The sequence below is a fragment of the Pyrgilauda ruficollis genome, unplaced genomic scaffold (genome assembly GCF_017590135.1).
Source record: "Pyrgilauda ruficollis isolate IOZ18807 unplaced genomic scaffold, ASM1759013v1 scaffold75, whole genome shotgun sequence".
NCBI lineage: Eukaryota > Metazoa > Chordata > Aves > Passeriformes > Passeridae > Pyrgilauda > Pyrgilauda ruficollis.
In genome coordinates, this window is record NW_024529377.1 from 1,097,124 (window position 1) to 1,111,064 (window position 13,941).

General features: G+C 45.6%; 1 protein-coding gene across 2 annotated transcripts in view; it reads right to left on the bottom strand.

The window, feature by feature from the left end:
* Window positions 1–11,337: 11,337 nt before the first annotated feature.
* SVEP1 (sushi, von Willebrand factor type A, EGF and pentraxin domain containing 1) overlaps window positions 11,338–13,941 on the bottom strand; it is a 118,468-nt gene continuing 115,864 nt past the window's right edge. For both annotated transcript variants that reach the window (XM_041486315.1, XM_041486314.1), the window contains one exon: window positions 11,338–13,854. In XM_041486315.1, the coding sequence (XP_041342249.1) occupies window positions 13,824–13,854 (31 nt within the window). In that variant the 3' untranslated portion in view covers window positions 11,338–13,823. The remainder of the gene's footprint in view (window positions 13,855–13,941) is intronic.

Sequence of the window (13,941 nt, forward strand, 5' to 3'; positions counted from 1 at the left end):
TGGTTAATTGTGTATTTGCATCAGTCTTAATTTTGAAGTGCAGGCTGCATTTTGTGCAAGTTGTTAAACTGTAATAGCAAGCAATGAGATTTCAGCAAGGGGAGGACAAGAACCCACAGCTGTGAGACACTGACAGGTTGTCATGACCTGACAAAATTAATCTTCAAACAATGCAAGAGTTGGCTCAGTCAGTCCCAGAAAACTATTTGTAATTACCACTAAAATTTGATGAAGGCAGGAAATGTAACAGAAGACTCAAAAAGTGCATCATGACACCTGCACAGCAGATTGTACTATAAAAACCTGTTTTCCCCTGAAGGGGGAAATGAGGTGATGCTGACATGCAGGAGCAGGACACCTGGCACATCTCTTGGCACTGCTGAGCCTTTTTATACCTTCTCCTGTGAGGCTTTCTGGAGCATGGTTTAAATGAGAGTACCAGAAGGTGGGTACAGATTTTTCTGGATAAATGCATCTGGTGACAATGACTTCTGGCCACACTGATGAGATACTTCAAGCAAACTTCTGAAGTTCTTGATTTATTATGATTTTTTTTTCTCAGTCTGGTCCCAATTAGTATTTTTATTGTTGACCTGAATGCTGGACTGTGGCATGTTCTTCTGACATCTACAGATGATGAAGAACTGGGATGCACTGCCCTGAAGCACTGGAATAATGATAATGATCTTGGCAAACTGAAAAAGTGGTGTGGTTAATAAAAGGAATTACTCTGAAAAAGGACAGGTGCAAACACTTGTTTGTGCAAACAACTTGTTTGCATCCCTGCAGTATGTCTGGGAAACTTCTTCCCCTTCTGATAGCTGGCAACCTACTTCTGGACACACTGAGTAGAAAAGAAGAAATATAAACCCCTACATCATCAGCACAAGACATGAAAGATGTTATCTCATACTGCTCATGCATGCTGATCAGAGATGTCTGGGAGGTGGCTGAGGCAGGGGGACTGAGGGCCACATGAGTGTGCCTGTTGGGAGTCCTCATCCATGAAAAGGTAGACACAAGAACACTTGGATGTTGCGTCCTTGGGTGCTTGGTGGCCCTGAGGCCATCTGTCCCTGGAGAGATGGCCTTGAAGATGCCTGGACTTGGAAGCATGCACCGTGGAGGGTAAGAGCAGAGATTATTCTCTTGTCCCTGTCTCCTTACCTCTCCCTCCTCCTTCCTTGCACCTTGTTTTTGTATAAATAAAATTAGGACAAAAAGGAACCAAAACACCCTGGAGGACCATGAACAGTTGTCATAAAGGATGTAGCAAATACAGGTTATTTTGGAAGTTGTGGGTTTCTGCCATCTATCTCTCCACAGAGACCAATGCACTGGAGGGGAACAGGGGATCAGGGATACTCCCTGGTACAGTACTTCCTACTGAACTCTGCGGGCACTTGAGGCTATTAAGTACCAGCCTCCTGGGTGCTGCAGACAAAAAACCCCAAAACAAAAGCAGTAGAAAGTGGAAAAATATGTTTACAGACACCTTTAAGAGCAGGATCTATGTCCAAACCAGGGCTGGTGGGCTCTGGGCATGGCAGCTATGGAGACACACCAGCATTGCAGTCAACTCACTGTGATGATGGGAGGGATGGAGCTGCAGGCTTGGATTGTGAGTTAGACTTCAGCCTATACCTGGGGCTGGAAAAGGCTTTTCCCTCAGAGCAAGTTCCTGTGCAACTCATACTTGGATGTGGGCTTGTCTAAGCCTGCCCAGCAAAGGCAGCCTGTGTCCAAGGTCTGCAAGGCAACTGATGAGGGATGAGTGATTTTTTTGGGAGCACACCATGAGCCCACAGCAGGGCTGGCAGGAGCCCTGGTCTGGCTCACTGGGATGCATCACTGCCTTGAACAGAGGCTGCTGAAGCACTTAGTGGGGATGCACAACTGCTGATACCACATCTGTGAAGGCAAAAGACTCTGGCTGGACGTAGTTGCTGCATCTCCAAGGGAAAGAAGAGCACAAACAGGGTAAAGGAAGGGGGAAAAAAGACAAAAAAGCTGTATGAGATGCTGCAGAGATGGGAGAAAGATACAGCTGCAGTCACACAGAGCACAGAGAAAGTGAAACTGTGTCTTGGGCTATCACTCTGTGGCTGCCAGTTCAACTCGGACGTGGAGAGACGGATGTGGGAAGGTGTGGGGGCAAAAGGGTTTCTGCAGAAAGTGGCAGGGCACAGGCAGCTGTTTCAGACTTGCAGGAGATTCACTATCCTATTGTGAGAATTAAGCTAAAGTTCAGGAATGTGGCCAGCTCATACAAGAATTTTATTTGGACATGTCAATCAGACTGCATCAAATCCTGGCTGAAACATCACAAGGCTGGCAGGGAAACAGTCATCTTCATCTGACCTTTTTTATTTTTTTTTTTTTCTGGCCAAACTGGAGCAGTATGTACTTGCTTTGCTCATATGGTAAAGGCAATACTTCCTCCTAAAGATGCTTTGGAGGAAGACCAATGAAAACAGCCTGTTTTAGGACAAAGACAACAGCTGAATGTTGGTTTTCACCAAGAGCAGAGCAAAATTCCTTCAGAAAAGGACGCTTAAGGACTGTTTTACCCATGGGAGCAAAGATTTTCAGGTACCTGGGTGCAAGCATCATTTTCAGGGAGAAGGTGGAGGACCTTCTGATTGTGATGCAATGTAGACCTCTTTTCTACAGTGGTGTGGGAACTGTGCATTGCTCAGATAAAGGATCCAATGCCCCAACAAAAATCCCAATGTGGGGACCCTCTCTTGTGGGGTTGCCAGGCTGGTTTGAGTCAGGATCTGTGTCTGCAGTCAAAACACAGGCTACTGGGACCCCAGGTAGACAGATTTGGGGTTGTGTGGCTATGGGAAGTATCACCAGGGCTAAAAACCTGTTCTCAGGCCTTCCACTGTTTCTGTCCTGGGCAAGGGTGTTGGGGGCAATGGTGACTGCTGCCCACTGCCTCCTCCCAGAAGCAGGAATACACCAAGTCTGACCTGAATCTTTCCAGACAAGACTGAACACCATGAAACAACCTGTCTGGCTTTCTTTGAGTTTCTCTCTTTTTTTGTTCCTCTATTCTAACAGGCACCTTCAGCAGAGAATATGCAGTCACAGTACTTAAATTCTGGTTGCGTCAGTCTCACAAACTGATCTGGTAGGCAGTGCTGCAGTGGCTAGAGCCTGAGGGAAACTGAAATCCTGCCATTTTCTTGGGAAATTTTGTGAGGACTAAGCAGACCAGACTGCAGAGCTACAGCAGGCAAGGCTCTGCACACTCTTGCAAAAAGGTAATGGTAAGCCTGAAGGCCCAAACCCATTGCATCCTAAGACTAAGTGTTTTGCCCACTCAGATCTTTTTTACTTCTCAGTGTTCCAGTTATTTGCTGCTTTTATGGTCCTGATGATCTACTATGTTAGTGGACATGTGGCTCTCCCATGGTTTCTTGCATATTTCTCTGTCTGCCTTTGAGGCAGAGGGTACCCTGGTAGTGGTGACATGTGGCACTTTTCCTCCTGCATCCTCAGACACCCCACCACATCTCTGACAGCCTCAGCAGCCACTGACTACAAGTTCTGCTTTGGAGACATGGGCTGGCAGCAGTACAGCCTCAGCCCAGACTGTATCTCTCCATCTTCAGTGCATGGCTGGGCAGATTATCTGCTGCCTGTGCTGTAGTTTCCTCATCTTCATAGATGACATCAATACCTGCAAGTCTTGCTATGGAAATTAATTACATGTGGCTGTGATCTGAAAACTGGCCAAGCTAATTCCTGTCTGCAGAGGATCTGCCCTGTGATACTCAGAACACCAGCCTGGCATCACAGCACATGACATCCACACCTCGTCTTGTCAGAAGAAGAGTGGCAAACCAACCCAGCTGCAGCAGTGCATGGGTGCAGGTAGAAACTGAGGGTGGCAGCAGCATCCATCCCATCAACTCAACATATCTAGGCAGGGATGGCAGACGAGCCTGAGCTTCTGGCACCCTTATATAAAAGCCTGCTGCCCAGGCAGCCAGCTCTGCCTTTGAGTGCAGGGGACCAAGGAGTTCTGTAGCCCTGTTACAGTACAGCAGGATGCCCCACAAGACTTAATATTCCTCCTGGAGTCAAGCCTAAATTTTGGCATGACAGCTGCGTAGTTCGAGATATAGGGGCCAGTGCAGCTTCCTGCCAGTATGCCTTCCTGCCAGAGGGACAACAGCTTTGTTGTCCTGGAGACTGACCTTCCCTCACAAGACCCCACAGAGGTTGTCTGCTCAGGGTCACATTTGCCCTGCTTCCCGCTGTGTGAAAGCACCCCTGCTTCCTGCAGGAGGTGTGGCACTCACTTTTGACTTTAAAACACGCTGCTGTGGGGCTGATTGCACCCAAGCACTGCGGAGATGTACACCTGTGTGCAGTTCCTGCAAGGCGCTGAGACAACACGCTGGGCATTGCTTCTCCACGTGGCTGCTGTGTGGAGCTGAAAGGGGTCAGCTGCCCCTGAAAGGGGTCTGACTGTGCCAGGCTGCAGGGCACTGGTGCTGTGCATCTGGCTCACTGCTTTGTAGTCCTGAAGATGCATGTCTGCCTCACTCTGCCTGCATAGGCAGGGCACAACTAAATCTCCCACCAACAGGCTTTTGACGCTTTTAAATTAGGGGAAGTCACTTTAACCATGGGCAGCTGATCTGCAGCTCACTCTCCATCCATGCCTAGGGACATGTGGAGCTGGCACAAGAGTCTGCACTACTTCCCCACAAGTGGCAGACAGCGGCTCCCCTGTGCAAGTGTGTGTGTATGAGGGAGGTGTAGAAATAACTCCTCTGTTGGGGAATATTGGCAATAAAGGTTTTCTGGTAGCACAGATTGCATGGATTGAGTGATGTCACTTTATTTCCCAATGGAATTTTTTGGTGTGTTGGACAATGTGGAAGATCCAGTTGTGGTCTTGTTGTCCTTTTACAGGACATTTCCTGTATTTCCTGCGTTAGCCCACTAATGCCTCATACAGATCCTGATCCTTGATTTGCATTTCATTAAACTACAAGGGCTGTTGCCCAGCTATGAATACTGATTGCTGGGGATATTTTCTGCTGCTTTTGGGTCCGAAGGCACCCCCTGGTGATGAGGACAAGGTGGAGAAAGACAGTGCACCTAGCTACATGTCAAATGTGACAGGGTCCTGAGCCTTTTTGGGTCTGACAGGGAACCTGGCACCAGTAAAGCAAGTTCTTGTGCAAGCCTACTTCAGATGTTTTTTGCTTCAGTCTTTAATGCTAAGATTGGTTGTCCTCAGGGTAGCTGAGCTGAAAGGCAGGGATATGGAGTAGAATAAAGCCCCTATAATTCACAGGGAAATGGTCCCTGCTGGTGTATCCCAGGGTTCAGTGCTGCTGTCAGTTCTGTTTAAAATCTTTATCGATGATCTGGATGAAGAGACTGATTGCACTTGCAGTCAGTTTGCAAATGACACCAAGCTGAGTGGGAGTGTTGATCTGCTTGAAGGCTTTGCAAAGGGATCTGGACAGTCTAGAATGGTGGGCTGAGGCCAATTGTATGAGGTCCAACAAGGATAAGTGCCAGATGCTGCACTTGGGTCACAAGAACCTCACATGATGAAGGGAGGAGTGGCTGGAAAGCTACCCAGCAGAAAAGGACTGTGGGGTACTGGTCAACATCTGGCTAAACATGAGCCAGCAGGGAGCTCAGGTGGCCAAGAAGGACAATGGAATCAGCCTGTATCAGCAATAGTTTTGGACCAGGACCATGGGACATGACTGTCTCCCTTGTACTGGACACTGGTGAGGCCCCACCTTGAATGCTGTGCCCAGATTTGTACACCTGACACTGCACACCTAATGTAAGAAAGACATTGATGTGCTGGAGCATGTCCAGAAAAGAGCAATGGAGCTGGGGAAGGTTCTGGACCACAAGTCTCATGAGGGGTGACCAAGGAAGCTGGTATGTTTAACCTGGAGAAAAGGAAACTACCTGAAAGGAGGTTGTAGCCAGGTGAGGGTCGGTCTCTGATCCCAGATAACAAGTGACAGGACAAGTGGAAACAAGTTGCATGAGGGAGGTTTAGACTGGATATTAGTAAATTTTTTTTCACTGAAAGGGTTGCCAAGCATTGAAAATGGCTGCCCAGAAGTCACCATCCATGGAGACATTTAAAAGATATGTAAATCTTTAGTGGTTTAGTGGTGGTCTTGGCAGTGGGAAGTTAACAGCTGGACTCAATGTTATTAAAGCTGTTTCCCAATCTTAACAATTCTGTGATTTGGTGGTTCACTTTTGCTGCATAGCTTTTACCTCCATTGCCCTAAGGCTCAATTACAGATCTTCTGGGAAATGTAAATGGATAGACAGGGCTCCCTTTTCTAACTCTTGGTCCTTAAGTGCTTGATGGTTTTCAGAGTGCTGGTGTCTGTGTACCAAGTAATTTATGCCCAGTCAAACTGCATTCTATACTACTTTTGCATCTTTTCATGAATAACCTGAAAGTCTCAAAAAACCCCCAGTAGCTTCTTGAAAGCAGAAACATAAGAAACCTTCTGGATTTAGCTCTCTGACTGTACAGTGTGCTTATTATGCTGTGTCATGCCTTGATTTACACTAACTCAACTCATCAAGTCCAGTGCTTCCTTAGAGGGAGCCCAGCCCACAGGTAACCCAGAAAACTCATATGCTTTTTGGTGCAGTGGGATATCTGTCCCACTTACATTCAATCCTTTGTTTTATTGAACCCCATAGCTACCATCAGTGACTCCTCCCTGAGGCGTCCTCAAAAGTGGTATTTATACATGGCAGCCACTCATATCTGGTTAATGTAATCCTGCCAGGGATAAAATCAGAACAACCCCATGCTTCTGGAACACTTAGGCTGCAAGAGGACACTCTGGACAGGCACTGTACGATGTGATCCTTGGTGGCATGAACAGGGTCTGCTTGCCCCCTACCCCTGGCTGGATGTGCTTATCTTCCCTTATTTATCTGACATTTTAGAGTGTCGCAACTCAATTTTGTGACACTCCTCCTCCTCCCATGTGGATACCAGCTGCCAGCACACACAGGAATGGCAGGAATATTATCTCACTGGTGCTGGCCAGAGAGAAGTCATACTACCAAAACTAAGATGAAATAAAATTCTTACAATCTCTGCTGCTGCATCTCGCCAGTGCTGTAGGTTGGTCTTGGTTTTGCTCTCCTCTTATCTGCCTAGAACTCTGCCAGTGTTGCTTGTTCACATGAAATCCAAATCAAGTGAGGGTGGGAATAGTGAGGTCACCAGCCTACCTTCTCACTTCCCTCCCTCCCCAGGGGCACATTCTTTTTAAATTTTTTTTTTCCCCCTCAGGAAGCACTGACTTGTAATTTCTAATGCCAATTTCACATAATTTCCCTTTAATGTGATTATCCTTCCTTCATGTAATTTATTCTCACACGTGCTTATAGCACTTCCCTCCAATAAACAAGATTAATTAATGAGCTGTTTATGCCTTGCCCTACATTGTTAACCTAGCTATTTAATGAAATCATACCAGACATCTGGCCTAACAATACCTGACTGGGCAGCCACCTCTTTTATCAACTTTCTACATTCAGCTGATGGCAGATATTCAGTGCAGGCACTTAGGAGCCATCTCACCAGTGTCTGCAGGGCCGACACAATTTTTCATATTTATTATAATCTTGTACTGACTAAGGCTGCAGCCCAGAAGAATGCTTAAACATGTTATTAACCGCATAGGTGCAATTAAGTACCTCTAATGGTTGTATGACATGACCATACACTTAAGTGCTTTCTAAACTGCAGCTTTCTTGAGGCTTCCATTCTTGTCATACCACACAGCCTCCCATTTTGCCACCTTTCTTTTCCAGCATGGATAAACCTCCCCTCACCCTTGGGAATTCCCCAAATGCCCCATGCTAAGTGAGATAGGTCTGGAGTTGCGTCCAGGTTCTCCCTGGGCACAGCTGTAAGTTGGTCCCTGTTCAGCACGACCAGTAACCACTGCAAGCATTTCTGCCCCCATCCTACTTGCCAGGGATGAACTATGGTCCTTCCTGGACTCCCATGTCAGTTTCCTGGTGTTACTGCCTAGCTCCACCCTCTCCCTGTCCTGAGCCAGGGCAAGGCCAAACTCCAAGGCCTTGGTTTTTGTGGAAGGCGTTGTGAACCTACCTTTTCCTTGAAGAATTGTCTGCCTCCCCAGCTGAGCCAGGGATGGGCATGCAGCCTGGCTTTGGTGCTGTGTGTGGCTTGAAGGCTGTCAGTTGATATTGCACTCCCCAGACGCAGAGGAGAGCAGTAATTCCTTAATAACTACACTGGCACTGAACAATGCCTTGGACCTGCTTACGATATCTCATAAGGTATGTACACATGAGGTAGATGGGGTCTTTGCATATTGCTGGACTCCTGTGTCCTGTGCACCAGCCTAGGACCCTGCTCACGACCTCACCTATGAAACTGTAGCTTCCTGGAGAGAGCTGCATAAAGACAGATGCAGAAATCAGTTGGGATTTCTCCACGATAGTGGAGCAGATGTCAGGGAAGAGGGCAACCCTAGGCTGCTGCAGTGCAGTAAGAGAAGGCAACAGCATCTTCTCCCCAGCTATTGCAAGCTGATCTGGATGTGCCTCTGCTCTGTGCCTTTGGTGTCTGCCTGGAAAATGCAGACACACCCCCCCAGCAGCTACAAGCATAACCTGTATCTGTAAAATGAAAAGCATGGCCAAGGAGTGCAAGAGGAAGGAATGGCAAGGTGAGGCAAGGCGAGGCAGCAGCAGCTGAAGGAGTGCTCAGCTGTGTAGGGCTGCCACTGTGTACTGCAGAGGCTGCCAGCCCTGCCTGCCCTGGCAATTGCAGAGCTTCATCACCCTTCACACTGTGCCTCCCTCCCAGCCAGTGAAGCTGTTGGCTTCACATCCAAGGAATCCTGGTGACTTCTGAGTTAGCTGCAAAAAATCATGCCACTCCCAACTGAGAAGGAAGTACTACAGACTATTGAAAACAAAGTGAAATAAATGGACTGTACTGAGGAAGCAGCTAGGAGGAGATGGGAAGGGAAGGCATGACTAACAGCAGCCAGGAATGTCCTGGATTTGTTTGAGGGGTATAGGTGAGCTGGGATTGGTGACTGCTGTGATTGTTCTTTGCCACCTGCTTGCATAACAACAGACTGATTTCCTGAGATATAGCATGGCAAAATTGTCATCCAGGAGAGAAGAGCGTTCAGTGGAGATCCAGGGTCAGTCCTCACCATGCTCTTGGCTTGCTATGTAGTGCAAGCCAGCAGTACCACAGTGATTACCTGTCTCTGCCCAGTAGCCTCCTTTTCTGGCCTTTGCCATGGAGGCAGGTCTGGGTCCAAACAGAACTGGTGCCAGTCTGGACTCGATCACATTGTCATAGCTTCAAAGTTTCTGGAGACAGAGAAAGAACTTGAGTTTTCAGGAGAATCTGTTCAGCAGATGGTTGCAAATGAAAATTTGAAGGAGGAAGATTTGCATTCAGCAAAGACACTAGACTGAAAAGATTAAGGTTAGTGCTGGTCCACTGCGCTAGCAATGAGGTGTGCAGATGACATCTGCAGAAGGGCTATCATTAGTAAAGATGATAATAATGCTTAAATCTCATCTGTCGTTTTAAAACTGCAGCACCTTGGGGGAGAAGGTAGGGCTAATCTGACCCATAAAATGGGAAGATTTGAAGTGACTTTCTTGTGGTGGCACAATCTGCCACTGGCTGGTAGAAACTCACGTCCTCTTTACCAGGCCATGCATGTGGCTTCTTACAGCACAAAGAAGTATGTGGTCATGCTGGTCCATCTACAGGAGGGACATCTGGCAGGATGGACAAGCCTGCGCTGAGCAACCACGTCCATCAGCTTGTGAAGAGCACCAGCTTTTGTAGTGCTCCAAGCTCAGCAGGGAGAGGTGGTAAGCCTGCAGAGCTTGACATTGGCAGGCACTAGCAACACGTCAGGCTAGAAAGCAAGGGTAATGGAAGTGCAGCCCTGCTCCTGGGAGAGGAGCTCACTGTAAATGGGATGGATATACGAAGTAGTGCTCTGCATCATGTGCATGAATGGAAATAACCTCAAGAAACAGATGAATAATGATACTGCATATTCCACCTGGCTTGCCTCTGGGTACTGCAATTCCTGTCTCTTGGTGCTGGAGATGTGTAGTCTAAGTGTGTTCTCCCAGAAAAGAATCTGCAGTGCAGTTAAAGCAGCAGGGATCATTTCTGCAGTGAGGATCCAAACTGCTCTAAGACATTTCAGAGGTGCACAAACTGTTGCTGCACTGAGATGCAAAAGAGATCTCTGGTCAGACTGTCAAAGTGTAAGGGTGACTTCTCATGTTAACAAGTGCTGGCACACACTAACCCTGTCCAGTGCCCCCGCACGAAATCTGAGTCGACACCCAAACATTTCCCAGTGTACTTCCAAGCAGCGAGACATAGGTGTCAGTAGACTCCTTTCAGAGTTTTAGCTTGTTCTATGGTCGCAACAAAGAGAACTGGCCGGGGAAGGAGCCTGTTCTTACTACATGTCCCTTCAAATAAGGCAGTTCTCTGTATTTCCAGAGCACACACAAGATCTAAGTCCATGTGCACAGGCACCCCAGCTCTCAGGATTTTACCCATATTTCAAATACTGAAAATCTGAGATGCAAATTTCTACCTTTTTAATAAGATACACATTAAATTTCAGGGCTTCATTAACAACACTATCAGTAACCTCACACCACCTTCTGAGTTGCCGGCTTAGGGCAAGGCTTTCAAACACTGACCGCATTTTGCACTTCCAAGTCTCCACTTATGCCTGTGTATCCAAACATTGACAGGTTTACAACATTATCTCCAAAAACTTTACATTCTAAATCTTTTGCCTGTTATGCATATGTGCTCCTTGTTTGGAGGAATGGTGTTTGAGTTAAAAAATTTCTTCCTGTTACAGTGATTCTTTACCTCATTTGTCCAGGAATATGGGCATTTCCATACCTTTAAAAATTCCAGTACTGGTGCAGAATAAAACAAATTGTATCTCCTTCAGTGGTGAGTGAAGCAGGTTTTGATCTATCTCTTCATGACAGTGGTAAATTTGGCCTTTACAGGTTTAAAAATATGCCCCTAGCAGAAAAAAGAATTTGAAAAATGAGGTGCGAACTGCATTTTTATCTGCATATCAAATCTGGATTAAGCCAACACAACCTCTTAAGTTTGCTGGCAATTGTTTTGTCTTTTTGCTTGAATGGAGGTCTATTTTTGTAGTCATTGCCATCAGATCCTAAAGATTAATAGATTAATATAATTGTTGTGAGGGTTTACAAAAGGAATGCCATGTTGCCTCTACGTAGGTACTAAACAGGGTGCAACTTTATTTACAGTGTAAAGTGCATCACATGGAAGTCGTTTAAAACACACAACAAGCAGTGCCATAAATGACAATACAGTACTGGGTAGGGAGGGGAAAATATTCCAGCAAGTATCAAAACATCATCAATAGCACTAATACGACAGCCTCTAGTTTCAGCTATTCTGTCCTAACACCACACCTCCTTACCAAACGTGTTCACTGGGTTGATCTCAGAACTCCATGTACAAGTCACTAGTGTGAAGCTGCGGTGCTAAAAGCTATTCTCCAGCCCTAAATTGTCCAGCAATGTCCTGCCAGATCTAAGCACTCTCCTCACCACTGCTTCTGCTCTGGAGATGACAGGACAGAGTCAGAGAACACACCAGAGAAGCACACTGGAAAAGGGACAAAAACATGAGAATGACATATAAATAAAGATCTGCTTTTCTCACATATGCACTCTTTCCCTTGAGAAGTCCTGTGCTGCTCACTGCAGCTTCCCTTCATTTGCTGTTAAGGCAGCAAGGAAGTCAAGGAACAAAGTGCCTACAAATGGTGGTGACTGTGTTGAAATGTGGACATTACTTACTGAACACTAACTTCAGTCAAAGCTGTAAACGCCGATGGCTGTGGAGCTGGGAGACAGAAGATTTTTGCTAGGTGCTAGCAGTGTCCATTAGAAAAAGAAGGTTGTGGGAGCTAAAACCACAACTCTTCAGCTGGTTGCAGCTCCCACTGGGAAGGAATCTACATTCACATTAATCTGATCCCCTAATGACTCCTATTCTTTACTATATGTTTTTCTTTTAATTGGCTGAAAGCTCCTAATGGCTGACAATTTTGCTTGTTTCTTTCTTCCCCATTTCTGGTCTTGGGCTAACAGCCATCAGTTATGTGTCAGTATTTACTAGAGCCCTGTTACTGTAACTGTGAGCTCATTTTGGTGTCCTATCACTTTCCTGTATCAGGGTTCATGCATAAAAGGAAGGTACATCCATAAAGTGGGGTGGGGCAGTTGTGAACACTCTTCATCTGGAGGGTAACTAAGCAGGAATAGGAAGTTACAGAAGGTAAAATTTATTTCTCTTTTTCTTTCCCAATGATAACTGCAAATTACACTTTTCTGTTATTATTGGGAAAAAATGGAGCTTCTGATCAATGACTCGTGTCCTGACTCTAAGATGTTTTTTCATAGATCAGACTTTTTGCTAACTGATAACAGTTACCAAACGTGACTTTGAAAGATGCATGTGATTTCTGTCTTGTAATTCCACCACCCCACGTAATCATAAATTTTAACATTTCAGTTCATCAGAGCATGACTTAATGGTGGCACTCATGTGTGTGTTTTCCTCAGACACAGTGGGATCACCAGTCTGAGAATGAGAAATCTGATAACATGTATGCTCTCAGTATTTCTCAGTCAGCTGAGCATTTCTGCCTGTGTGTGTTCTCAAGAGAGGCCTTTCCAATTTTTTGAGAATTCTGCACAACAAAGCCGCAACATTTTGGCAAGCAGATAGCAAACTTTCACCTGTAAACCTAGCTGGTGCCTTCTCTCTCCATCTCAGGGGCCATCAGATATTGGGATCCAATCCTAAAATATCAAAAACATTCACCTAGCAGATACCTGTGAAGAGATGTACTTCATTTATATAGGAAAGGGATGGTGGTTACAGGCAGGTTGTGAGTCTCATGGCAACTGGAAAGTGTAAATTTTAGAGATTCATCTGCCTCCTGCTGCTGGATCCTGGATTATTCAGCTTAGAGCTACACCTGAATGGCCTGTAGTTCAGAAAGCTTTGAAGGCTCTTGTTGGCTACACTTAATCCATTCTTCTCTGAATGAGATGATGTTCCCTCCTCTCTTTTACTAAGTAATCTCACGTAAAACTCATGCTGATGCCTCTCATTAAGTCACTCTCCAATGAAGTCAATGTCACATAAACTACACTACAGAATCTTATGCTCACCAGAAACTGTGGTTACAACACAGACATGCAGTTATAATTTTTATCAACTGAAGTTCCAAGACAAGGCCCAATGCAGAGTTTAGTGGCTCATTCAGCCTTGTGTAACACACTTTACTGTTGAGTTGCTGGACAGTAGTATGCTTTGCCATATTCTGTTTAATGATGGCTGGCAGTATAGTATAGTTTAATTAGCTTACTTAACGTAAGAAATGGGAGGGACTTCACTTTAAACAACCACTTCCTCAGTGGATTGTAGGAATCTTTACATTTGTATGTGTATGTGTGTATGACACCTGTGTAGCAGCATATATTTGATAATACTTTTATAAATGAAAAATACAGAGGATTTCTTTAAAAATTGAAAGATGTATCACAAAATAAAATACAAAACAAGGGAGCTGGGGAGGCATGGGGGAAGGGAAAAAATGGATTTGATTTACAATGCATTAGAATCCAAGCCCTGGTGCCTAGGCTGAAGAAAGATATCTGAATGTAGAATTGCTGCTCTGATGTTAAAAGGGATAGAATCCAGCCTTCCGTTTCCTGCATCAAAAAACCCAAACAAAATAAAATCAGTGTTGTGTTGAACATATCAAATGATCAACAGTGATGCATAAGAGGATGGTGTCT